General features: G+C 38.8%; 1 protein-coding gene across 2 annotated transcripts; it reads right to left on the reverse strand.

Moving 5' to 3' along the window:
- Positions 1–2,810: 2,810 nt before the first annotated feature.
- On the reverse strand, positions 2,811–26,229 carry ppp1r12c (protein phosphatase 1, regulatory subunit 12C). Of its 2 annotated transcripts, none has more exons than XM_042485382.1 (20): positions 25,889–26,229; positions 21,019–21,193; positions 20,777–20,907; positions 19,356–19,474; positions 17,413–17,572; positions 17,129–17,273; positions 16,910–16,984; positions 16,758–16,819; positions 15,881–15,993; positions 15,718–15,779; positions 14,865–14,992; positions 14,146–14,233; positions 12,498–12,615; positions 10,666–10,781; positions 8,902–8,954; positions 8,484–8,523; positions 8,140–8,244; positions 7,278–7,328; positions 5,954–6,004; positions 2,811–4,512 (listed from the first exon to the last, which is right to left on the reverse strand). In XM_042485382.1, exons 1-20 carry the CDS (start codon positions 26,095–26,097, stop codon positions 4,426–4,428), a joined length of 2,088 nt encoding a protein of 695 aa, XP_042341316.1. In that variant the 5' UTR covers positions 26,098–26,229; the 3' UTR covers positions 2,811–4,425. The 2 variants fall into 2 exon arrangements, with proteins under 2 accessions (XP_042341316.1, XP_042341315.1); XM_042485381.1 differs by having other exon boundaries at positions 8,131–8,244.
- Between the last annotated feature and the right edge of the window lie 1,242 nt (positions 26,230–27,471).

Genomic DNA, 27,471 nt, shown 5'->3' on the forward strand with positions numbered 1-27,471 from the left:
ACTTTTTTGCCATGATTGTTTTGCATTCGCTATTTACGACATCTATTGCTCGTCTGTCCGTCCTGGAAGAGGGATCCCTCATCATCCTATACCGCTCTTCCTGAGGTTTCTTCCTCTTTTTTTTCCCCGTTACAGGGGTTCTTTTTGGGGAGTTTTTCCTCGGGTGATGTGAGGGTCTAAGGGCAGAGGGATGTCGTACACTGTAAAGCCCTCTGAGGCAAACCATGTTTTGTGATAATGGGCTATATAAATAAAACTGACTTGACTTGACTTGACATGCTCATGCAAGCACACGCACACGCATGCATGCACACTCACTAACCCACACACACACACAGACACACACCCACACACATGCATACACAGACACACACCCACTAGCTCAATCAGCAACCAGCAACACAGTAAACACTCACATACATCTAGTAAGCCCCCCCTCTCCCACAGTACAGAGTGCGTTCCCCAGCCCCCGTTATAAAAAGCAACAACGTCATGTTTCATAGAAAAGTACCTAAACTCCACCATGAATCGCACACAGATCATTCCCTTCAAAATGGCTACAGCCAAGTGACCGAACAGGAAGTTCAGCAGCAGAGAACACAGAGTGTACAGGATGAAGCTCCCCACACAGAAGTTCTCCCCAAGCTTCACACACAAACGAGGAAACATAGAACACCCGTGACTCTTTGACAGTAGAGAAAAACATGACAAACAGTTTCAGAAACTCCACAAAAAGGACACCCATCACCCACCCCTGGATCCGCCCGGGCGAGGAAATGATAAGTGGCCAGGACCCCGTGAAGGATCCTCCACTGCAGGTCCCCTGACCTCTTAGGAAGTGGCTGTTTGAAAAAGACCCTCCATCTGAACCTCACAGTGGTGTCCTCACCCAGCGACCCCCTCCACTGATCCTGACGTTCCTCACCCTCACACACACCGTGTATAAGGCCCTGCCACTGGCCTGGCCAAACCGCCCCAAACAAGGGGTGGTAAAGGACAGCAGCCCCCCCTCCTCCTGCCAGCCTCCATACTCTGCTGCAGAGCAGGAAACTCCGGCCTTTCCTCCCCCCGCGGCACCACTGTACCGTTTCTCGTAGAGTCTGACAGAACCCCCAGCACCCCCCGACACACCCCTCCCACCGTCTCAGGGAGCTCAGTCCGGTCTGCAGAGCCAGCTCTCGGTGGGTTTTCCACATCACTCGCTCAGGTGACAGCAGATGTGACAGCTTTGTGATGCCCCCTCTCATGAGCCGCAGTCTCAGAGAAAGAAAAAGAGAGAGATATCCCAGCTAGCAATTTTTGTTTCTAAAACGCTTTGCTCATGGTACAATGCAACAAATGCAATGTTATGGTAGTGCAAGTTTTCTTTTGGTTCCAAGAATGTTCTTTTTAAACATTCTCTACAAGCATCATGATGTTTTTTTTTTTATTTCTCAATTTATCACATTACATTTTAAAATCTCAGGCCTCAGTAACATGTTCTGGATGTTGCTTTGAAAATGTTTTTCCCTTGTTCTTATGTAACATTGTGGGAACTTTTTAAAAACAACATTATATGATCTGTCACGTCTCAACATCACCAAAACATCCTCAGAATATTGCAGTTAAAACGTTACAACTAAGTTAGTATTTCACCTTACAGGAACATTATTTGAAATGATAAACATCCTTAAAATGTTCTTTGAATATTAGATGAAATTTTGTTTTTTTTTAAACATTATTGTAACATTAGCCAATGTTGTGGGAACATTCCCTGCTGGCTGGGATGCTTCGTTTTTTTTTTTGTTTTTTTTTAAATGCAACCTGGAAACTTATTTATATTCAAAAGTGCAAAGAAAAACTTCCACTGTGAATCAGTCTTTTTTTCACTGATTTAGAAAATGGTCTACAGGCTATGTGGAACCATATCAGGGGCCAGATTTGGCCCTCAGGCTGCAAGTTTAGGATCACTGCGCAAAACCTTTAAGACCACGTTGACTTTTGAAACCTGGAGCAACATCACTTTTCTTGTGCTGCTGTCAGACGCCTTTTACAAGTTTAATGTCCCACAAATTGCAAACAATTAGTAGGTTAAGATCATTCTTTGTTTTAAAAGATAAGGGAAAATTTCTGGGGAAAAAGAGAAAATCTAGGTAAAAACTGTATAATAATAATAATTGAAAATTGTGTCAGGGTTGCTACAGCTTATGTGAAGTTAGATTTAAGAGTTTTTAAGATGTTTTTCATTTCACCAGGAATTAAATTTAAGACCAATTTTACAGTAACCAAAATTTTAAAAATAAGTTGGAACTGGTTACAATTGGGAAATAACTGGCTTCCGTTGGAAAGTTTTCTTTGTGATTTAAAAAATAAATAGATTTTACCATTCATGTTGAGATTCTACAGTGCAAAATTAAAACAAAAATTGACTGATAAAATAATACTTGCCATGTTAAAATATATAGATAAAATACTTGATTGCAAAAATAAGAGTTTTCTGCCACATTTTCCCCTATTTTTTCAAAATTAATTTTTATCTTCTAATAATTTCTCCCCTCTTCTCTTTTTAAAAACGTAATTTTCGGGCTACTTTCTTGTCACCTTTTTCTAATTTTTTTGTAATTTGTGGGACAGTTGCTTGTTGCCTTTTGAGACACGTTTTCAAAAAGAAATCAAACCAATCTGATCCGGTTTCGAAGGTTTACAAACCCGTGAAAGGCGCGTCCAGGTTTCAGAGGGTTAAAGACCATATTGTTCTGTAGGAAATAGCCAGAAACAACAAACCGTGATTACTAAAAGGTTGCAAACAAACAGAAACAACAGAGCCTTGATCATTTATGCCCATACTGTATTTCATACTTAACAGTGTACGTTTGCCAAAGCAAAATAGAAATATTACTTAGAAATGTATATCCAAAGGCACAGCATCAAAATACAATTTGACATGCAAGTATTTTCTTTAACGGTGGAGTAAACATTCAAACGTTGACCCATCTGGCCTGTCTGTTCAACACTTAACAGCCGTCCGTCACAGGGTGAATACTTAGCTTAGGGGTCGTTGCTTTCAGAAGCGTCTAGTCAAAACAGTAAAGCAGAATTACTACTGACTTACAGTACTAAGAATAGAGCAAGCATTCTCCTAAAGCTCTTAAACGATCTGTCATTTTGGCAACACTTTCTATGGTGCATGTCTATAATGCATTATAACACATTCTGAACATACTTATAATGCATTAAAATGCCTCTATAGTGCTGTATAATCATAGTTTTAGGGATCTGCACAAGAAAGCTGTTCAGAGTGATTAAATGGGAGTACAGGTTAGGAAGAAACCACAAATATGGCATTCTTGCTCGTCAGATTCATAACATAAGAAAGGACAACAAACATGAGTATCATTCATATATAGTTATATGCATATTTATAAATGCTATATGCATACTATAACACATTATAAGTATGTTCATAACTCATCATAGACATTGGCATCATAATGAATTATGATTATTTTTATAAAGCATTATAGATATCCTTGAGTGCTTTTAACTATGATTATACAGCACTATAGAGGCATTATAAGTATGTTCATGATGCGTTATAATGCGTTATAGATGGGTTTCATAGAAAGTGTTACCGACGTTTGTAACAAATTTAAAAATCCCTCTGAACCACAGCTGCGCCTGACGTCCATGATAAGCACCCAAAACTCTCCGTCTTTTGTACAACAGGAAGCACGCATACGCCTTTACGTCGCTGTCAAGCACAGATGGTCCCTGTACATAAATATACATGTTAAATATACATTCAGAGGAGCATGGGGGAGAAATGAGCATGCAAATTTGGTCCACCTTTATAGCAGTCAGCCAAAACCGAAAGCATCGACCCAAGACTCATCCTGAGAAACAACACTGACCACTTTTCCCCAACAGACATGCAAAACAGGGGCTGGTTTTTGGCACATTTATCATAAGTCTATTTATTTTTTGTCTTTTTCTAGTAACCACCCCTTACACTTGCCTTTTTTTATTCCCTCCTCATCAGAGGGTGTCTAAAACATTACTGTGAGCTCACACTGTGCATGGCTTTAAGTCTCGTAATACAGAGTTTATACAAAGTATCAGGGAAGCAAAGCACATTAAAATATTCCAGTTAAAAAAATACAATAAGACTTAATATAAAAGTGGACGTGAACAGGCGGGTCCTGTCAGTCCACAGGAGGTGCAGTTCAGCTTGTTTTACAGTAGATCTGCCAAAACATAAAGGCCCAAACACAGACGAATAACCCTGAAATCTAACACGCTTTTCCAGTTACTGTTGAATGTGCGCTGCAGGTGTTTGCTGCCGTTGTCTCCCGTTCCGCTTTGTGTCTTCTAAGCTGGGTAAAAAAAAAACAAAAATCCTGTAATACTTTTTTAGCTCCATGTAGATTTTTTTTTTTTTTAAAAGGTTCATCTTGAGAGTTTGCTGATGACTCGAATGAGGGCGGCATTCTCATCCTTGAGCCTCTGGTTGTCCGCTCTGAGGTCCCCCAGAACCTACAGACAGATCAGGAAATAGTGGGGCTGTTAATGTAAAACATCCTTCAAATATAACAAGTTACTCTGCTCTTTCATCATGAAATTACTTTAAAATTTCTTGCCTCCGTGCCGGTGATAGCCATGGAGGGGTTTTCCTAACGTCTGTCCTGTTCTCATGATCGCAATATCTCAAGAATGCCTTGAGAGAATTTTTCAAATTTCGCAAAAGCGTCCACATGGATTCATCGATGAACAAATTAGATTTTGGTGGTCAAAGGTTAAAATCACTGTGACCATATCTGTCTTATTCTTTCTTCAAATTCTTTCTTCAGTTTCTTCAAATTTGGCTCAAACGTTCACTTGCACTGCGTTTCATTAGTAGTTACTTGCCCTCATTCACTTCCCCTCGGCCCTTTGTTTCATTCATCTACTACTTTTCTGTGGTGCAGCCAGAGTTTTTAGTATCTCTAACTATGGATGGATCTTCCTGCAACAGTGGGTAAACGCAATGCATTGTGGGTGATATAGACCTCTGAGGAGGCCATCACTGTTCACTGGTGGCGGGGATTTGTGAACGAGGGCGCGTTTAACCTCTTTTGGAATATAGCTTTGGTATCAAGAATGAACTGTTTAAAATTTTGTGGTCAAAGGTTAAGGTCACTATGACCTTTTGACTTGACTTTGTACTTTAGTACAACACTAGAGTTAATGTCGTTTACATGGACTAAAATACTGAAATTACAATAATTGGCATCAGTGGACCAAGTGTAGCAGTATTTCTTAGCCAACAAATTTAGTAATCCAATTGTTCTTATTGTACTAAAACATAAATCAAATTATTTACTGTTCCTAAAATGTTAAAATTATTTTTCCTTGTATTGGGCAACAATTTGTGAAATGTCAAAACAAGATGTTTATCTCTTATCTTGATAAAAGTGCTCTTTACCACTCATGATTTTTTTTTCTTACTCAAGAAAAGAGCATTTTGTGAAACCCAGAAATAATGGGTACTAACAAAATTAGAACAAATGATTGACATGAACACAAAATAAGAGAAATTGTGTTTCTTGCATGAGGCCCAATGTTTCATTAGTTTCAAACTTGATAATGTTGCTTTTGTGAGACGATACATTCATAAATTCAAGATCTGAATTTTTTAGAAATGAATACAATCTTTCCCTGTACTGAACTGTGTTAATTCAGAAACAGTACCCCGACTTTCCAAATTGCCCTCCAAAAACATAAACTGACACTTTTTTTGATGAAGACCCTGAACAGAAAAATAATATTTTATGCATCTATGACTTCATAGAAAGCAGTGCATTTCCTGTGCACCATAGAAGGGTTTTATGGAGGGATACGGCTGCAGAAAACACAGGTTTAAATCCTTCTTAAACTTTATACTGTGGTTAAGCTCAAGCCAGAGCAACATCCCCAGTGTTGAAGTGAAAATCTGTACCTTCAGCTCGTCCTCCAGTTCCACTGCTTTCCTCTGGAGGGCCAACTTCTCCTGTCAACGACAGCATCACCGTCACACACTGACACTTCAGCTGCTCTTATTTATAGAACCTGTCCTTGTGTTGTTTCTGACAGCTCTGTCTCATGCTTTGCTGAACCTGCAGAAGGTGTTAACATGCACTCATCCCCTGGGCTTCTATGTAATCACATGTTACAAAGCCAAGTGGACAGTAAACGTAAAACACATCAACCTTTACAGTCCAACTCAAGAACAGCAGATCAAAGCTCTGTTTGATTTTAAAATGAACATTTACAGCTTTGATACATTTCTCTTTATTGTTCTCTGTATTTTAGCTTCTCTGCCCCAAACGCACCGAACGTCTTACAAACCACTCACTTGTATCCATTGGTCAGCTCAGATGTCTGATCAACACCAATTGTTTCACAGTCTGTAACTGTCTCTAATCATTTTTAAAAAAATCTTTTCTAATCTCATTTGAAAATTTTATTATTTTTTTTAAACTGTCTTGTTTTAATCACTTTTAATTGGTGAGATTATTTTATTACTCTTCTTGTTGTGCACCTTTTATTTTTGTGTCATTGTAAATGAGAGCTTGCTCTCAATGATCCGTCCAGACTGCGTTCCAGTACCCACACTACCATACTATTTAGTATGACAGAAAAAGATTTAGTATGTCCTGATACGAAGTATGTGAAATGCAGTGTGCCAAAAAATACCAGGACTACTACATCCGGCCGAATTTACAGTATGCAAGCCAGCATGCTTTTCTGGCTGTTCTTACCCACAATCCTCTTGGCAGCTGCAACTTCGTTATATCTTGACAGCTGGTTGACAGCTGACAGAAGCAGCAATGATGAATGACAGTGCATTCAAGGGACTGATGACCAGTCACATGGTAATGATAGCAATATATATTGTTTAAGTGAACAAAAAAATCATACAGATAAGCACCAACAAAAATAAATGAAAATAACAATGATAAGAGAAATGCATATGTAGGCTAATAAAATAAATATATAATGTTAGAATCCACAATGTATGCAGTTATAACTTAAAAGTTAAACGTTGTTTAGTAGCAATAGCAGAGCTCTTCGGATTAACCTCCGTCTCAGTGCATACTTTGCAAGGGCAGCCATAGTACCTACTTAAAGTTAAAAAAAAAGTATGCGATTGGGAATGCACCCTGAATGAAATGTTTATGTGATACAGAATACATGTGCTGTACAGTATTCATTATTATGTCTGTATTCAGTAAAGGAGGTTTGTTCCTGGAGGAAAAGACAGTAAAAAAAAGGGAACTTACAAATCTCTCCAGTTCCAGCAGGGCGGGTCTGTCTGTGCTGCTCTCTTGACTCTGCCACAGAGAAAAACAGCATTTAAGCCATGTTTTTATGAGTGTAAGCACAGTCAGTCTAATCTGTAATAACAATAATTGTCATTGCTAGAAATGCATTGAATATAATGTGAATATTAAAAATGATAAGGACATATCTAAATCAAGTGTATGGATGGCATTTGGCTCAAAGAATCTTTGCAGATATTTTATTAGGCCTGCTCAGCACTCAGACAATCCCAGCTGCTGCAGGAATCATGGCTCCCAAAAAGCAAACCATTCCCACTTGTTTTGGGCCTGTCCAAACGTAAATGTTTTTGGTGATTTATAGATTTTTACAGAATTAGTGACTGTATTAACAACAAATATATTTTATTGGGATGACCTCCTTTTTGGTCTTTTACTTTCAACATCTACAAATATTGAAACAAAATACTTATTTGGAATATTCAGTTCAGCTGTTACAAAAGCAACTTCAGGGAAATGGCTTCAGCCAGACGCCCCGTCCATAGAGAACCGGTACAATATTATTTATGACAGCTTTGTTATGGAAAAAATTACCTTCTCAATGAGGCTTCAGAGACCTACATTTTAGTAAATTTGGAAGTGGAAATATTATAACATAAATAATAATATAATAATAATAATAATAAATAATAATAATAATAATCAGAATAATATTAAGGAATGAAATTTGAATGGGATTAAAATGGAGGACTTACAGCTCTACTCTGTCCACAATGCCACACACAAGCAGACAGACAGACAGACAGACAGACAGACAGACAGACAGACACTTAAAAGGTCAGATGTAGCAGCAAACCTGCCGAACCTGTCGCAGTCTCTCCAGCTCCACTTTGTTCTGGCTGAGCAGAAGCTCCATCTCTTGCAGCTTGTCCTTCAGAGCCAGGTTCTCCTGCAGTACCTTAAAGTACAGCTAGAGGGAAACACACACACACACACACACACACACACACACACACACACACACACACAAAGATGTTCAAATGCAGCGGTTGAGCCTGGCGTGGATTTCGGTTCACTTCTCTCTAGAGCTTGTTGGGTATCATTCCTGTCCTGGACTGTCTACATCTCGGCTGTAACTCACTCTCCGCCCTCAGGTGTGTTTTTCAGGAATGTGTGAGCTTTTCTGAGAGAGGAGGATCATAAACTTACCGTTCTGTAGTCAGCTGACGAGTCTCCCAGTTCTGTCTCACTGCAGAGACAGAGCAGAGACTTTTAAAGATGTGACGGAGAATCCTCCACACAAGCACAGGGCTGTACAATTACACATCTAAACTGTCACCTTTGTGTCCTTCAAATAATATGACATTTCTGTTCACTCTGTCATTTCAAACCAGCAGGACCAGATACAGACTGAGAGTACAAACATTTTTGAATTGTCTTCACCTTGCAGCCGCCATACAAGACATTTAACTCCACTTCAAACTTCTCTTAATTTTTTAAATTTTTTAAATTTTTTTAAAGGATGAAAATGTAACACCAAAACCCAAATGATTCTGTTGTCTTTTCTCTGAAATGTTACAAAAAAAAGTTAAGAACTGGAGCCAAGCGTGAAAACCAGCACACTTACTTGGAAGTGCTGTTACTGTTTGTGTCATCCAAATGAGTGTCATCATCTTCATTCTGAAAACAAAAAAAAAGGTCAGCCGCACTTTTTCACAATTTGATACTTCCTTTTTTAAAAAAAAAAAATTCAAAGACTGATATTTTCATTAATTAACCCATCAACCATTTGGCTTCCCCCCTTTGTTAAGTAGCTTTGAAGTTATTAAAATCATTCTTTATTTAATATATTTTTTTTTTCCTATCCTTACCATCCTTCCTACCTGTGTGTATGTGTATGTTTATACATGTATATGTCTATATATTTATATACATGTGTTTGTGTGTATATGGATGTACATATATATTTTTATAGAAGACAAACAAACTCAGTATATAAGTTATAGTATATATGATACATTGTTTATAAATTAAATTCTATTTTGTAGGGCGTGTTTGGTTACAACAACATATAATTGTATGTTTATTTATGTATATATGCATATATGTGTGCATATATATTTCATTTCTATTCATTTTTGTATTCATGAGTTATGTTTTTTAGATAAATATGTAGATATGTAGATTTATTAGTTAATGAATAATGGAGAGGGGTTGAGATCAGATAAGTTTACACGTCTTGCCACTCCTTTTCCAACATTAGATTTGACTGTCTCTTGTCAAATCTAACGTTGGAATGTTTGAAATAAAGACTTCAATTAATCAATCTAATTCTACACCGTCTGACAGTGTCACACATACTCTGTATCAGCTTTATTCCGCATTTAATTAAAATGTATACGATGTTCTCACTGTTGCCAAAATGTTGTTGCTGCTTATTCCATCAATGTTCTACATGCTGTGAGCACCATTCATTACACACCTCCCTAAATCAGCATGGAATATCTGTAAACTCTGGGACATTTGGGATCGCCACTAGAGTTAAAATAACACATTTGACAAATTGGAGGGTAAAATTTGTGATGTTTCATGGTTATACTTATGGTAATATTTATTTATGTTGAAAATGTATATAAATATTAAATATAAAATCAAATATGAAAGTTTTATTTGCGAAACCACAGACTGCACGTCTTTACTCAGTCTGTGTATGAAATATTATTTTACAAATGTTAACATCTTGAATATAAAGACAGCACTGAAATCATCTGCCCAGTATCAAGCAAATCAAATGAAGTATATGATTGCAATACCTGATGATTCACACACATTTCAATGAGCTACTGTATAAATAAAATTTTGAGAAGGAATTTTTATGTTTCTAATGTGTTAAGTTTTGATTTTTTTTCCTTTCACTTTCTGAGATTATGAATAAAGCTGGATCATGATGTTATACGCAGACTGTAGGAAAAAGGCGACCCCCTGAGAAAACATTTTTTCAGCATGTCGTGTCCCATGGATAGTAAAACATCATCGTGTCACTGCAAACATGATCCCATGGTATTAATTAGTACTGGCACATGATTGGGTCGATATCGATAAGCTCCATGACAAACAATGCTACTATCAGTATTCATGACATAAATTGTGTAACTCATTCTAACCGGATATAACTATACTACTATACTATATATACTCATTGAATACTTGCATCATGACAAAGAGAAAGTAGTTTGTCCTTTCACTCACTTTCAGTGCTCGCTTTGTAACCAAAAAAGCTGTTGAAAAAAGCTGATAGCAATAAGCAATCCTCTGCTTTGGCCTGATAAACAAAAATCTGTGGTTGGTGGCGAGCTCATTGTTATGTTTGCAGGGATGTAAGGTTTCTCACCTCTCCACCTGGCTGAACGATGCCGGTGGATCGTCTCTCCCTCCTCCCTCTCCTCCTGTCCCTCACTCCCAGACGCTTCTCTCCCTCCGGCTCGCCCTGGTTCACTGGGTCTGTGTCTGAAACACACAGAGGTGACAGAAAATGAACAAAATCTAAACCCCATGCCAATAAAAGATCCAAAGAGAAGTGAATGACATATACACAGTATACTTTTCCTTATGAGCCCATTTTAAATGAACTGCCTTCATATTTCATTCTCTACTGACTCTTAAAACTGTCAGTAGTTCCAACCTTCAGTCACATGGCCAACTTTTAAATGTCGTTCCTTGAGCCGGCGCTGTATTTGGTGAACGTGCTTTTAGTGTTTTTGCTCCGTCACCTGGGTGTCAGCGGCAAAGCCACTTTAAACTCGACTCTTTTATCAGCGTGAAAGACTTATAAAACAGGATTAAGGACCTTTTGAACACTGAATGTACGTCTCGTCTCTGAACACTTACTTGTGTGTGAATTTTTATGATTTTTGTTTTAATCTACAGCTTAAGTCAAGTTAACTTTAAGACTTTTTAATGCCACTTGGAATTAAATTCAAGACCAATTTTAAAGTCACAAAAATTTCTGAAAAAAAACCTAAACAAACCATGAACTCACATCAATGACTTAGGGTTGGGAAAGATTTTGCCCATTTTTAAGGTAACGTAAAATGCAACATTTATGGTCAAGTTAAAAGTTGGCTTATCTTAAAAAGCTAAAAAAAAAAAAAAAAAAACATTCTAAAGTGGAACAGACAGAAAACATATTGTTCAGTTGGCCTTCAAGAAAAAAAAAAATCCCACGTCCAGTCAAATTGTCAGGTCCTGATCTGTATGATGGTAATGTGAGAGGCAGTCAGTTATTAACGATTAATTGAAGGTTTTACATTACAATGTCAGAAAAAAAACAATTAATAATATCCTCTTTTTTTGCATTTTTAAGACTTATGTGAGATTGATTTAAGACATTTTAATACCAAGACCTTTTTTTTGGATTGGTGAATTCAATGTCTTTTTAGACTTTTTAAGGATCTGCGGGAACGCTGGTCTACTTGTTCTTTAATGTGAAATTCATCACGCTACTGTCTTGGACTCCGTTCTAAGAGAGATTTTGAATCTCAATGGGACTATTCCCGTTTAAATAAATGTTAAATAAAATTTAAAAAAAAAAAAAAAAAAAAAAAACAGTCAGAACATGAAGGTGCGTAACTGATGTTGCTCCAGTGAGGTAAATCAGGACAAATCATCTCTGCAGTCATCAGGTAGATTAGCTTAAAAAAATTAACTTCCACTGATACAGGAAGCTGAGCTGTCTTATCTTTGTCAGTTTTAACTCTACATATCTCTGCAAGTTGAGGCTTGAGAGCAGCACGCTCACATAAAAAAAAAAAAAAAAGAACAAAAATGCTGTCCAGCTCTGGCAGCTAATGTTTTAAAACGGACCTGAAGTGCTGACTGATCTAACAGGCTGATTAATGCAAACATGTCATTCAGACGAGGAAATGTTCAGTTCCCCATCAAAAGAAAAAAAAAAAACAAGGGTGGAGTACAATAACGGGTAACACAAACATGATGAAGAGGAAGATGTACACACAATATCATCACTCTATAGTGGCCACCCTGCCAGAGAAACTACACCAAATGGTCCACCCCAGCAGCAGCGGCCCTTTGAACCCAAGTGAGAAAACCTCACTTCCTCTCAACCCTATCTGGAAGAGCACCACCCAAAATACAACATGTTTATATTTAGCACTCTTGTATTCCAGTAAATGGCAGTGACTCAAGCTTTTCATCCTCTCTCACCCCTTTCAGCAGGCGTGACAGTAACAATGGGGCTGACGGGCTGGATGTTGCGAGGCGGTTGATCTGCAGCTTTAGCTGCAGTCTTCTCTGCTTCTTTCAGGTCTGTCAGAGTCACACCCTGCCGGCACAGAGACATAAAACATCACTCAGAGGTTTACTATTGCACTGAGAACTCAGCAGTTTCTCTGTGAAAAGATGCTGCCTTCAAATCGAGAAGGAAAACCGTGATACGTGAAACAACATTTATCAGGGCTATGTGAAATTCAGAGCATATGAGATGTCTGGACATGGTTCTCATAGTGGAGGTGACTGAGCTGGCACTGTAAAGGCTCTGTATGCAGGCGGCTAGCAGCTAGCCGCCTGCATACAGAGCCTTTGAAGTATTGCAATAATAACATCACAATACAACAAAAAACTCCACACAGAAGGGCCCCACCACCACAAATTTTACAACTCCTCCCTCAGTGTCTGACAGAGTCAAAAAGAAAGGCCCTTCGACTTTACATACACACCTACAATTAAATTGCCACAATATATTTATTATACTTCAAATGTGCAAGTCACATGTCTGTCTAATTGACTGTCCTCTTAAAAGCTATAACAGCAGCATGCAGCACTGTGAGAAAGTGTTAAAATGACTATAAAAAGCAGAAAGCAGATTTTCAGTTACTACATAACGCCAGTTCCTCTAAATAAATAACCTGACAACCTAAATAAAGCATGAATGAATGTGTAGAAACATTCTGTTTAGACTCCATCTGTGAGCAGTATTGATGCTCCCTAAAATTAACTTTTGAATGCAATTAGTTCTAAATCCTGACATTTTTTAAAGCCTTAGGAAACATAGCTTTAAATAGTAAGAATGTGCATTTTATATCAAAGTTAAGAGCCTCATGAAGTGTTTACAAAAAATCTGAGTGAAAATATATGTTCCCAGCTATTCGTAAACCTGGTTCAAAGCAGCACATTTTGAGGATGATTTTCAATTCAAGTATTGTGAATTGTTATTACAAGGAAGAAAAAAAATTATGGAGAAAAATTAGAAATACAGGCATTGTCTGTGTTTGATTGACAGCAGCTGGCAGGCTGCCAGAGTGCTGGTGTTAACACAGAGAGACAAAGTGTGTTGTTACTGAGAAATAAGGACCACACCTGCATCTAACTGGCCCCAAGAGGCTGTTTCATGTTTTGCAGCTGAGCAGCTAAATTAGATTTCTAGCCTTTAGTGACTCATTCAACAAGCTACAGTGCAGGACGAGACTTGTGTTCATATTTGCAGTCAGATAAGGAAGAGATTTAAGAAGAGCTAATGTCGGTTGCTGTTTAAAGTGTGTGGTTCTTGTGTTGTGTAGCAGGCTGATTTCCGCCTCAATGAAGCTGTTTGCACTGCCCATGACAGACCGATGACATCACAACTTTATGTAAGATTTCATTGGCTGCAGTGAAATAATTTCTGTTTCTACATTAACCGGCATCAGAAGATATTCAAGTGAACTGATGCAAAACTATTAGGCACAATTATGAAAGCAACATCTTGTTGTATTACATAAAATATAACCAAAATATATGCTTATAAATAGAATGTATACAAGAAATTACCTTTTCTAAACTTTTTTTGCACAGTGATTAAGCCATAAGGAAGCAATACCTGTGTGGAGCGACGGGACTGCCGCATCATCCGAGAGCGGGCTTTCCTTTGAGACTCAGACTCTTCATCTCTGACTGGAGCCTGGAACCTAAACACACGCACATATTACACATATATCACATAGATTTTAACCATTATGATAGACCATTCATCTGTATAAAAATGTATAGCGTAAAAATAAACATAAAGGGCCTGCCTTAATTTTACATACACTCGTATCGCTATGTGCACAAAGTTTGCTTTTATAAATCAAGCTTTGAAAAATAATATAGATTAATATTATTTTCTACTTTTATTTAGTTATTTTTTAGCCAACATCAGTCCTTATAATAAATAGCAAATATTCACTCATTTTAAATTAATTATGAAATTTTAACCCTTTAAATGTCTGATTTTTGTCAGAATGCTAGTTGAACCCCCCCCCCCCGCAAAGTAGATGGGTTTTTTTTTTTTTACTTTTTATGATCACAGCCTGGAATATGTCAATGATTTGCAGCAACATTGATTGTAATATGTGATATGTAATATCACAGCCAAAAAACTTAAAAATATGAAGAATGAAATGGGTAAAATGCACAGTCCCTAAGGGTTAAATAGGTGTCGTTGTTTTTTTTTTATTAATTACAGAATCATTTGGTTAAAGCATAAAGTAAGAATGACCTGTGTTGAATAAAAAAGTGTTTGGTATTCCTGTTACTGTGAACTGTGATGATTCTTACTTGCGCCTGTCGGTGTTTGGGGTGTTGGGGCTCTCAGCCGTCGTGTCTCGTGTCTGAGGAGTAGGTTGGACTCTGGCGGTGCGGTTCGCCTTGTCCTGCTCCCTCTCCTCATCTCTCTCTTCTGGTGTCTGAAGCACACAAGACACAAGAAAAAAAGCCAGAAGCTTAACTGTAAGCAACCATCCATTATCATTTATTTTATTTTTACCTATTAATACTGTTTAAGCAAGTCTTTCTAGTTGACATGTTTTAAGCAAGACCAAAAGCCTTCACATCTAAAGTTTCAACACATGTCTTCATCAGGGGTGTGTCAGAGGGCCCTGTGTTGAAATGCTGGATGTGTAAGCAGTCACATAGGCGGAAACTCTGAGGTTAAATTGATTTGAAAAGTATTTAGACAGAATTACATGTGCATCCCCACTGAGTATATCTACCCTCCCAGCTGGTGATGGGCGAGAGGCGGGATACACCCTGGACAGATTGCCAGACTATCACAACGCTGACAACAACCACTCATGCTCACATTCACAGCTACAGCCAATTTAGAGTCAGCGATTGACAAAGCTATAGCTTGCATGTTCTTGGATTGTGAAAGGAAAAAACCCACGCTAACACAGGGAGAACATGCAAACTCCACACAGCGGGGCCCCAAGCCCTCTCGCTGTTAGGCTATTAAAGCATCTCAGATGAGCATAAAAACTTTTTTTGCAATATCAGAGACGTTTATCACATTTGTGTTTTCCATCCAGCTTTTCTATCAATTACTTAATGTGAAAAATGTCAACCAAAAATAACACCTGGTTGAGAAAGAAATATGTGTGTAACATACTTGAGTGTGCTCTGTGAGTTTTACCTTGTCAGCAGAGCTGACGGTTGATGTAGTCACACTCTCTGGACTGGATACTGTGGAACTTTCTGAGGAAAAGAGAAGCAACATTTCTGGCATCAGCACGATCCCACACATTAACAGACCTTGAGCACTTCTGGTCAAACTGTCAACATGGCAGGTGGCTTACCGGGGCTGCTCTCTTTCTCCTCACTCAGTTCCAGACTTCCTGAAACACCCCTCTCTTTAGACTGGTCCTGCACGTTCATCTTGTCTTTACTGCTCATCCTGCACACTGAGCTCCTAGAAGGCATGAATCAGAGACAGATGTTGGCAATGAGAGACATCACTGGATGAAAATGCCCAGGGAGAATTTTCATGTCTCCTTTGTTGATTACATGGCATAACTTATCTTATCAAGTGTCTCACCAAAAGGGTAACACTTTCTATGAGGACCACATCTATAATGCATTATGAGGGCATTCATAGTGAATTATATTGCATTCAAAATGATTTGTGACTACACTCAGTCTTATAATGCATTAAAAATACCTATATTTACCGATACACAGATCAACAATCAACTATAGTAAGGACTTAAAGTGTGCTATAACAGTCCATGCAGTGTCATAAGTTACGTTATGTGTTACGTAAAGTAAAGTACATATTGATGCATTTACGCTTCATCATAATGTTTCATTGTTGGTGTTCAAGTGTTATCATTTTCATGCATTTATAAGAATCTATGCTGCATCATAAGCGATAACCATTCACTAGAATATTTTGAAAATACATTTTAACAAATGAGTTCTGACACCCTCTCACATCTAAAGACAATGTGTCAGAATTCAGCAAGATTTTAGTCACAGAATCAACTTCTGCAAAAACTGAAGATCTTGCAGGGCCTTAAAATCCCCAGTGAGTATGTTATATGCTATATGTAGCATGCTAAGCACTGTCCCAGTCTCAAACAGAAATGGAATGTTTGCTTTTAGCCTACAAGCTAACTGTGCGTTTTAGATTGCTCAGTTCAAACACACATGATTCTACGATACATGAATACGAACCTCCGCTTTTTTTGTGCATTTGCGGCAGTGGAGCCTTGTTGGTTTTGCCTGTCCTGTATGGACTGTGGAGAGAAGAATTGCTGTCAGGGATCTTTAAATCACATAAAGTAAATGCCTATCGTCTCATACCAGGTAAAGACAATCTTTCTCACCTTCGCTTGTTTCTGTGATAACTCCTCCAAGAGCTCCTCAATGCTTTCATCAGCTACATCAAATGGTGTCTGACCCTACAGAGTAAGAAAAAAACATGTTATTTTAGATTTATTGTATAATATTCTCCTATAAATGCCCAAAGTGGCAAGATAAATTTTTGTAAATGTAAGAGCACTCTGATCATACATAAAAAAACATTATAACTTTATGGGCCTCACCGCGTTGCTGCGGGCCTCCATATTGCACAGCTGTTCAACCAGAATGCAACAGGCCTCCCCTTGACCCCAGTGTGCTGCGGCATGGAGAGGCGTCCAGCCATCATAGTCCATAGCTGACACGTCCAGCCCACATTGGCACAGTATCCTGGACAATCCAACAGCAAGGTGACAACAGCATAACTGCATGACGCACTGTGTGCCAAAATTTAGACTTCCTAAAGAAGAAATAACAGTTCCAGGTTTAAATACTATATTCAATATGAAAACTGTCAGTGAATGCGTACTTGAGGGCCTCTAGGTAGCCTTTGGCAGCAGCCACATGTAGTGGGGTGGCCCCAGTCCGGGGGTGTCGTAAATCAGCTGGTGGGCCCTCAGTCAGCCAGGTCCGGGCGTCTGACATGATCTGTTCTTCCTCTAGCCGCTTGGCTGCCTCCATGTCCACATCTGTACACAAAGACAATATGTCAAACGCAGGCGTCCCTTATTTTGTCTTCAGTATGAGGCAAACACATTCTATTTAGGTAATTATAAAGCATGCATGGTGCATTGGTAACCAATATATTATTAGTTGCTAAGCAAGAAAATTAAAATATTGGTGTTGTTCCAATAATGAGATTTCAGCTAATAATTCCTTCAAACAATGCTGAGCCTTGGCTTTGGACATGGGACGTCACCTAAAACCAGGTACTAAATGGGTATTTTGGACTGTGCCACATGCTGGCAGAAAAAAAAATCAGCCTGTCAGCCCAAAAATATATATTCTTTAATCTCTTCACATTTTTCCATATGAAAGATTAAAGTATTTCACTGCTGGACAGATGGCCTTTTCAGAAAACTGGCTATAGAGTAAAAAGACAAATGCTTTTGAAATTGGCCCTTTATTACCAGATAAAACAGAGATAAAGGACTGTGACATTTATATTTGACAAAAGGTATGCTACTCTTGATGACTGCAGTGTTTCCTCAAGGTTTTTTTCCAGCAACAGTGTTGGAGTGCATAGGTTTTACTTTGCACCGCTGGATATTTCACTTGTCCACTGACACGAGAAAGCCTACAGACAAATATCTGTACACAACTACAGATGTCAAATTACATTTAATAAAAAGGCATCCTATACTTCATATGCAGTTACAAATCATCAATCTCCTTCATAGGGGCAGATGTAACCTTTGAGATCTATTGTTTAAAATAATATTGCGACTCTTGAGAGGAATTTATACTTCGGCATGGATTTGACATAGACGTGGAAACTGCACCATAGCCTGATGTGTACCTCCCAAGAAATGTAACTACGTGTTAAGCAACGCAGACCAGTCCTACAACCAGAAATGAGTTAGCATTTCAGCACCTCCAGTTCACTCGTCTCAAAGTCAACAGGCTTTTTGAATTGGTTTTTGGTCAGATGTCTGATATAAGGTCCATGGTTAACGCAAGCTAAAGAGACTTTCTTTTTTGTCCTACAACATGAAGTATGTCACGAAATACCCCACCAGCAAACTCTGAGGCTTTTATGTGTCTTAAAAAAGGCGCTTTCTGTAGCGTGGCTAAAAGACATCACAGAATGTCTTCACATCGAGCCGCACCACATACAGCTTTACAGCCACGTGGTGATGGCAATGCAACTGCAGTGTAGTCTGTTTATAGCCTAACATTAGCCTTTTACTTCTGGTGATTGCATTTAGGCTTCCAAAATCCTTAAAGTGATGTTTATTTGTGAAGATTATCTTGCAGAACAAAATGTGTTAGTATCATAAGCATTTGTTTACCACAGAGTTTATTTTCTGCAATGATCCTTAAGCCAATGGAAAAATCCCATAGGCTTTTTGACATTAACTTCTGCGTTGGCCTACAGAAAAAAATCATCGTTGGGGCACTCTATCAAGCCATATTTAATGTGTGTTTATGGTGTCTTTTGAATCAATCAAACTTTACAGCACTTCAGAGAAACCCCACCACCAACTGACATTTTGGAGGTGCAGAGCGACAGACACCACATCCCAAATATAAATACTCACCACGGCGTGGGCCACATGCTTAGGCTATAGCTTAGGCTCTGTGTAGAGCCGACACATTCATATAAATCCACCTTACTATTTCTTATATTTGCATCAAACAATTGAGGACTGTCTACAAGCAGGACACAGATACAACTTATATAAACTGTATCCAAATAGTTTTTCAGAAAAAAAGGGGGCGTGTAGTTGTCAAAGGACAGCATTCACTTACCCAGTCTCACAGCGTAACTCTGCAGGAGGGATTCAGTGGTCTCATCCAGAGCGATGTCCAGAGGAACGTCACCGTCACAGTTGACAGCAGAAAGAGACGCACCTTGCTGCACAAGAAAACTGAAAAAAACATGGACAGAGTGAGAATCCATTTGACTGCAGAAACATTTAAAAAGTCTGTACAAGGGTCGATGATGTATCAAATATACTTGAGGCTTGTTCCACGTGAAATACTTAAAATGACTATATCCTGAACATCGATTATAAATCATCACGTTGTTTTTAGAAACCCCTGGCGTTTGCTTATTCTAAATCTCTCCTACAGCTCTCTGCCTTTCACAAACACACACACAGAAAGCAGAACTTTTGCAGAGCTCCAGATGGTAACTATTTCGTGACATTTTGCAACCACAGAGCACCACTATGGCTTGCAAATAATATTAATATATGAACTGGAGAACTGTTAGTTTGTTGCCAGCTTACAGAGAATAAATCATCACATATAACAGCGCTGTGGTAACAGTCAAACTTAGTGAGTGGCAGTGGCGGTAGTGTGAGCAGGTGAGACGTGCGTTTGTACCTGCGGAGCTCCGATCGCGACTGTTTAGTCACATTTTGTGACGACGGAACACCAGTGCAACTTTGAAATCTTTGCAATATATAAACTGGAGAGCTGTTAGTTTGTTTCCAGCTGGCAGTGGATGAATCCTCTCCTCATACCGCAGACTCAGCTTAACTTTATGCTAACATCCAACTGTTGACCAGAAGCTTCAAGCCCACAGTAAAACATCAACACTTTCTGCCAGAAACGAGCCTGGTCCTTCAAAAAAAGCACCACGGCTTCCGCTTTGATTTGTTTTTGACTTCCTTATAACTGTAATTTATTAAATGTTATGATAACAGTAGTGTATTCAACTTTTTTATGACAGTAGCTACTTTATTTAACTTTATTGTAACTATACTATTGTCAGTAATTTTGAATTTTAGCAGTTAACATAAGTTTAAAGGACATTTTAAAAATACTGCGATATGTATTGTGTATCGCGATATAGCCTTACATTATCACAATATTATTTTAAAGCCACATTGTCCAGCCCTGGTACGAGGACAACCAATTCTAAATGAACACATTTAATCCTATGACATTAGACCAAAAGGCATTATTCACAGAACAAGAGACTGCAGTTAAAAAAAGCACATCAACTGTTAAAGGTTTTGAGCTGCATGTGTTTGTGTGCCAGGCCAGCCCACTCATGCTTTAGCTGACTTGTTGTCCAGCCAAACAGCACAACAATGTTAGTATTGTTGAATGCACAAATACCCTGGCACCCACGCTGCATTCTGACGTCCTCTAAGTCGCAAAGTGTTACCCAGCTGTTACGCTGCTGTATTGTGTTAACTGTAGAGACATATACTACACACTCTGCAATGTCGGGGTAGCCACAGGAGGCAGCAACATGGAGCGGCGTCCATCCCTCACTGTCCACCTGGTTCACATTGGCACCGTGCTCCAAAAGGAAGGTCACTATCTCCATGCTGCCATCTATGCAGGACTGTGAGAAAGAGAGGGTAAAAAAAAGACAAAATAACTGTAAATGCTTCCTGTTCGTCTCAGCATCAAATCAATAATTCTAATTAAACCTCAGGAGAAGAAGCTGCCTCACCTGGTGGAGAGCAGTGATTCCATCTGCATTGGAACAGTTAATAATTTCTACCACATCCTCTCCATTCCTCCTTTTGGTCTGTTTGGCCTCCTCCAGCATCACCTGGGCCTCCTCCGTGTCCCCGCTGGCACAGGCAGCCAGGAACTCTGCAGCCCTGTCAAACCTCACCCTTTTCCTAAAGACAGATGATACAGGCAGTTAGATAACATCACTAGTTAGCTGTTGTAGCTGGTTTGCCATTTAAAGAAGAAACATGCCTTGTAGAGCAAGTGTGTTTCATACAGGAAACAGACAAATAAGAAACATCTTGCAAGACAGTTGCATTAACTCTGTATGAAAAGCCAGTTTGATGAGAGAGTTTAGTTACAGAATGAAGCTCACAATGTTCTCAAGTTTTGTTCCTGTCAACAAGTCCCATAAAGACAAGTGTCCGCATACCTCCCTAACCCTTAGGGACTTTTTGGTGCATTTTATGCGCTTTTCATACTTTGATAATTCTGGTTGTATTCATGCATATGGCATACATTAAGAAAATTTTTATCTTGAGTCTAAAATACACTGTGTAAACAAAATTGTTACATTCATGCTGTAAAGTGCAAAAAATGTGCCACTGAAACTCGTTCTAACTGCATTTTTTGATCCTACCGCTATTAAAGCATACAAATATGCACTGTGTTACTTCAGAGTGTCATTCTAGGCAAAACAGCTAAGATATTTGCTTTTACTCAAGAAATAGAAAACCTAAAACTACTAGAATGCACTGTGCCACAATGGACCAATAAACACTCCAGCTGGTGGGTGACATAATGCAAGCTTGGCAAGGAAACAATATGATGGCCAGTTGGTACCAATCAATCTTGTATTACAGTTAAACTGTCAACTAAAACATGGTCCTTAAAAAACAGTTGAGGTGAGAAATAGGCAACTCAGTAACAGAATTCTGGTTCATATTTGACCAGCACTTCTTAGTTTTACAGTTTGATCTCAGTATTTTCAGACTTACGGCCTTTGCACACTTTTTTTGCCCGAAATTGTTGCACGCCTAAAAATAAATATGACCTTACGTTATGTTAAACACATTTAAAACGCTGACTCAGAGATTTTCAGCTGTCATGAAGTTTTTGGAACAGATTCGATTTTCTACATTTTTCGCATCCGTCATAAGCTGTTAAGAGAATCAGTTTTAAAAAAAATTGCCAGCTGGACACATGCACGAAAAGACCTAGTAACGGGCTTATCCTTTTATAAGTCAGATAGCTCACTTTCAAAAGGTCATATAGTAATTCTGCCTTCACATACTCTTCTGAAATATTGTAGTTACCATATTAACAAATTATGAGTTACGAGCTCATGAACGGCCCAAGTTGTAATTTCGAGTGGGAAATTGTGAAATTTCAGTGATACCCAAGTTGCCAAGTTGTGACGTTGCCATGATGTCTGAGGGCAGCAGAAATGGCAGAAAGCATGGATACAGTGTCAACAATTGTTGGTAAAAAATTATATATTTCTTTAATTTGTTCGTAGTAGCTATCATTTACTTCTTGTGGTAGCATATTTTCGTATATGCATTTATAAGCTGTAGCAAGCAAACAAACTTTGAACTCTAAAGCATTCCAGGTGGGTACAGTAATACGAGTTGCCGACTTGACGTCCTAAATGCTTAAACATGGCGGCAAAAGTCAATTGTATTAAATATAGATTATGATCACATGTAAGGTGTCATATGGTGTTAAAGCTAACTGCTATCTATGTAGAGTGACCTAGATTAAAGATAAAAATATCTAAAAATATTAAATGTGTAAAAACTAAACTAAAATATATAAAAATATAAATAAACAGGGAACAGCTATCAACCCCATTGTTTAAACACTCTTAGCATTAGAATGCAACACATCCTCTTTGTAGCTTCCATGTTTTTCCCACTTTACAACCTCAAAGCACATCAACACAACAAAGTCAGAATAATGACTTTCCAACTCGGAAACCCCGACTTTCCAACATCACATGTATGCAGCATAACATTCAAGTGGATGATGATGTGGTGGAGGAGGTGGTAATAGAGGACGATGATTGCACACGGACGGAGAGACAGTGTGGAGACATAGAGAGAGGACAGCTTCACGCGGCTGCAGCACCAAATGCAAAACATGAGGAAAGAGTGGAGACTGCCAGAAGGATAGTTGAGAAAGAAGCAAGGGAGGAAATTTGCCTTTTTGTTTTGTCTTGTGTTGCAAATTTTTCCAACAAATAGAACAATAAGCGAGCTCTCTGCGTGTACCTTTTTTTTGTCGGATGACGAAATAATAATAATATTATTATAATAATAACAAAAAATGAACCACAATACCATTTCCTGATCACAAATTTTCATTTTACAGGCAAACAGGGCACTAACCTATGTCTCTGAAGACATCTGAGGCTAGAAATAGGCAATACACTAACAGAAGCTTGATTAAAATTTGATTGGCACTTTGATTTGATTTTGGTCTAAGACAGAGAGAGAGGGAAAGAAAGGCAGGTCTCTCTCTCTCTATCCAATTCTACACTCTTTGTGTTCGTAGTGGGCAAACCAAAAAGGCGGAAGTACAATCTATAATTCGAGCAACAGCTCTAGAGCAGGCGAAAATCCAGTGAATGACACGAAACACGTCATAAAGCAGATTTGAGCTGAGAGATGAAACATGAGATCTGGCCGAGGGAAGTTTTCCACACTTCATTTAAACATATGACCCAATGTATGGTACAGAGCTGGTTGAAAATCATAAAAACATCAACAGCATTCATACACATCTTTTATCAAAAAACGTCATTTTCCATGACTTTGAGGCAAATTCTGAAGACCCTACATTCTCTGAAACGAACCATCAATACTTTCTATCGGTTCTTTTTCATTACTATGTAATAGCTTTTTTAAATATACATTTTTAAAAATAATAAATTCTGGACAGGATTGGAAATTAATATTTGCATAAAACCTAGGGACTGGGAGGAGGTGGTGCAAGAAAGAGGAGGCACGTCAAATAGGACATTAGCTGTGGACTGAGACCACCAAGGAGAACCACAGAATGCCAAAGAAGGTCTTTTCTACCTATGGCCATCAAACTGTACAACTCATCCCCCTTTTGCAGGAAGGAAAACTGAAGTAAATTTTTTGCAAAAGTACTTTACTTATGTTAACATGCAATTTTAAACCCCAGGTGCAATATTACTTTTTAGTTTTAAACATTATTATTTTGTTTTCACTTATTTGATGCTCTGTTGTATTATTCTTTTGCAACTGTATTTTTGGAGCAATCTGGCACAAGAATTTACTTCGAGATTACTAAAGTTCTATCTTATCTTATCTTAAATATTTTTTTAAGAGCTCGGAAGGGACATGTGTTTTGTTTTTGTATTTTTTGGCTTTTGGGAAGAGGCATATGATTTTAAATAGTTGGATTTTGTATTCATTTTACTGCCAATATTTCTGCAGACCCACATGTTCTGGAGGGCATGTTTTCTTTGAAAGAGTTGGCCAATTTTTTTTTTATTTGGTAATTATTAAAGAATAAATTTGGGTGATTGTCATTTAAAATAACAAAAAATTACAATGTATCACGGCAACGAACTGGAATATAAGAAATCATTGTTGAATTTTGAAATTTCCAAATGTCCTTGAACACATCATGTCTTATCATAAAGATTTGTGAAAAAGAAAATCCATGACTTTTCAACGGCTCTCAGGGTATATTTAGTTTTCCAATAGCTTTCCAGACCTGGAAATTGCTATTTGCAAATTCCATGACTTTTCCGGGTTTTTCATGGCCGCATAAACCTTGTATACAGTATTTCTTGTGAATTATCATTTGGAAAGTGAATCATTTCCAAAAGCTGAGTACTGTAGTTTTTTGTTTTACAGGCAATAATTTGTTTTTTAAAAAAAGTACTCCATGTATATTGTGGGGGCTGTTGTTAGCTGTGCAATTGGTGCGTAATTATTTAAGGCAGCAGGACAGCATACATGAAATCAACTCAAAAACTCAAAAAACCACAGCGGCCATGCTCATGTCACTGAAGGACCATGTCACCCAGTGCAACAGTGTGGCTCACTGATTTGGTTAAATAGTTTCTGGATGACAATGGAAGTCTATAGAGAAACAAGAAAGGCCAGGCACAGGTGATAATTGCTGTAAGCTCAGCTAATTGCTTGTTGAGGAGTTGCTTTGAGGACTTTGTTGACAATAATAAAAATAAGGACTAAATTTAATTTCTGAAGCCATATTTTTTGTGTTTTTAACAAAAGTCCCTTAAAGTGTCTTTCAGGCAGTGTTGGGAAGGGTCTGCTTGTCTAATGCAGTTGATGTCATCATAAATATTGACAAATATTCATACTGTGGCAGTGATTGTAAGAGATGAACCTGCAACCGAGACAGCGACTTAAAAAGAGACGGTCACGGTCTGTATTGTTGGTACAATAGTTCGCAAGCAAATTATACCTTATGGCAGTCCCAAAAAATCACGACATATGAACAGGGGAAAAGTGGTTTCACAAATGGACAAAGCGGACACTCACCAGGACTCACTGTGTGATACTTTGCTAACGCTAGCTAACATTAGCTAGCAAACACAAACAGTACAAACTATAGCCTTGGAAATGACCACTGACAGTTTCAACAAAAACAGAACATCGTGAGCTCAATTAAACCATAATTTAGCAGCAGTGGGGTGGGGGGAAGGGGGGGGTAAATCACTGTAAGACGTTGTATTATTTTGTCCACCCGTTGTCCAAACCCACGCACACCGCTCCTTATTTAGCCTCATGTTAAGCTAAGTTAGCCAGCTAAAAGCCGGCTGTTATTGTCAAACTGTTTGGCAGGAGACATTTCCTCACCGCCGTTTGAGGAAGGGGCTGGTTTCATCTCTGCCCTCACACTCGGGCTGCTCCCTCGGCGGGTCGCTGAGTTCGGCCTCCGGCTCCCCTGCTCCGTTCTCGGCATCGCCCCGCCACCTCCGCCTGGGCACCGCCGGCGCTTTGTCGGTGCACGAGCCGGCCCAGCGCTTCAGCTGCTCCCGCCGCTTGGTCCTCGCAGAGTCCCCCATTACTTATCCTCGGAGGACTGTGTTTTTAAAAATAAAACATTCAGTGGCAGGGAACGACACACCCTCCATGTGTGTACTTTCACTTCCTGGTTCTTGCTCTGGCTCTGGATGTGGAGGAAGCGTCAGCTCGTGCTTGTTGGTGTCGGGAGCGCGCAAAGCTGGCTCGGGCTTGTCTGTGTGACGTCACCGCTGATGTGTAGTGGAGCCCGGAGGGGAAATGCTGAAATAGCTCCATGCCTAGGCATTGTACACATACAGTTAGCACTGCACTTCCTGCCATTGTGCTTCTTCTGAGACTCAAGTCAGTCAAACGTTGAAATAATATCCACAGTGAAAACAATTAAAGCTCCTAAATGAAGTAATCACTGTAGGAGCCAGTACTTATTTTTAACCCTTTATTAAAGTTGCTCTATCCTACTGGAAAGTAAATTGAACAATGACTGAGACTCTAACTGTCTGATTTGAAACCTTAGCTTTGAGGATATGAAAGCAAGCACAGTTCCTTTGCTTACTCAAACAAAGACATTAGGTTAGTAATCTTAATAAGACGAAAAACAATCTCAATATGTCACATGACATCATGGCACAGCTCCAGTCTAATGAAAATCCATCAGCTTCTTCAGCTTCCTCAGCTTCATCGGCATTCACACACTATTCAAATTGCTCTACAGCAGTAAAGTGATAATTTCAGATCTTTAACCAGCGAGATGCAATCACGCACTGCCACTAATTACTGTCCGTCTCCACCAAAGCAGCACTCAAGCAGCAATCCAAATGTAGTTGGCACAAAGAGAGACTGATTAAGTAAAGAGAAGTAACCACTATAAAGTTTTCACAGACCCCCATTCATTCTGTTTGTTTGGCTGTCCATGACGTCTAAAGTGACACCAAATTAAAAAAATACAAACAGAGAAAGGTATATTCATCTTCTGCAGAGCTGTGTACACAACTCTGCTCTACTGGCAATAGGGAAGAAATCTATAGCCTATTTTTAACGGGTTTACTTGTGTTCAAACAAATTACATACAGGCACTAAATCTGGTGGAAAATGGGTATTGTAATTGGGCATTTTCCATAACAGTAGCCTGTTTTGGCCTTGTTTGGTTCCTCTTGGCCCATCAGGTCAGCCTCGCAAGGCTGCTGATATCTATCTTGTCTACTGCAGGTTGTTTTCATTGCTTTTCACCATGACTGATGTTGCAATAACTTCCCTGTGCACAGTTATAACACTGCCTCTGTCTACTACACCCTTAGTGCACAGAATGTGTGCAAGAGAGGTCAAAAATGAATTAAATGCTTTTAAACCTATTTTAGTTAACAGGTGGGTATGGGCTTGTATGCCTCAGTTGATAACAATTACACAATACACCCCAT

This window comes from Plectropomus leopardus, chromosome 4 (genome assembly GCF_008729295.1).
Source record: "Plectropomus leopardus isolate mb chromosome 4, YSFRI_Pleo_2.0, whole genome shotgun sequence".
Classification (NCBI taxonomy): domain Eukaryota; kingdom Metazoa; phylum Chordata; class Actinopteri; order Perciformes; family Serranidae; genus Plectropomus; species Plectropomus leopardus.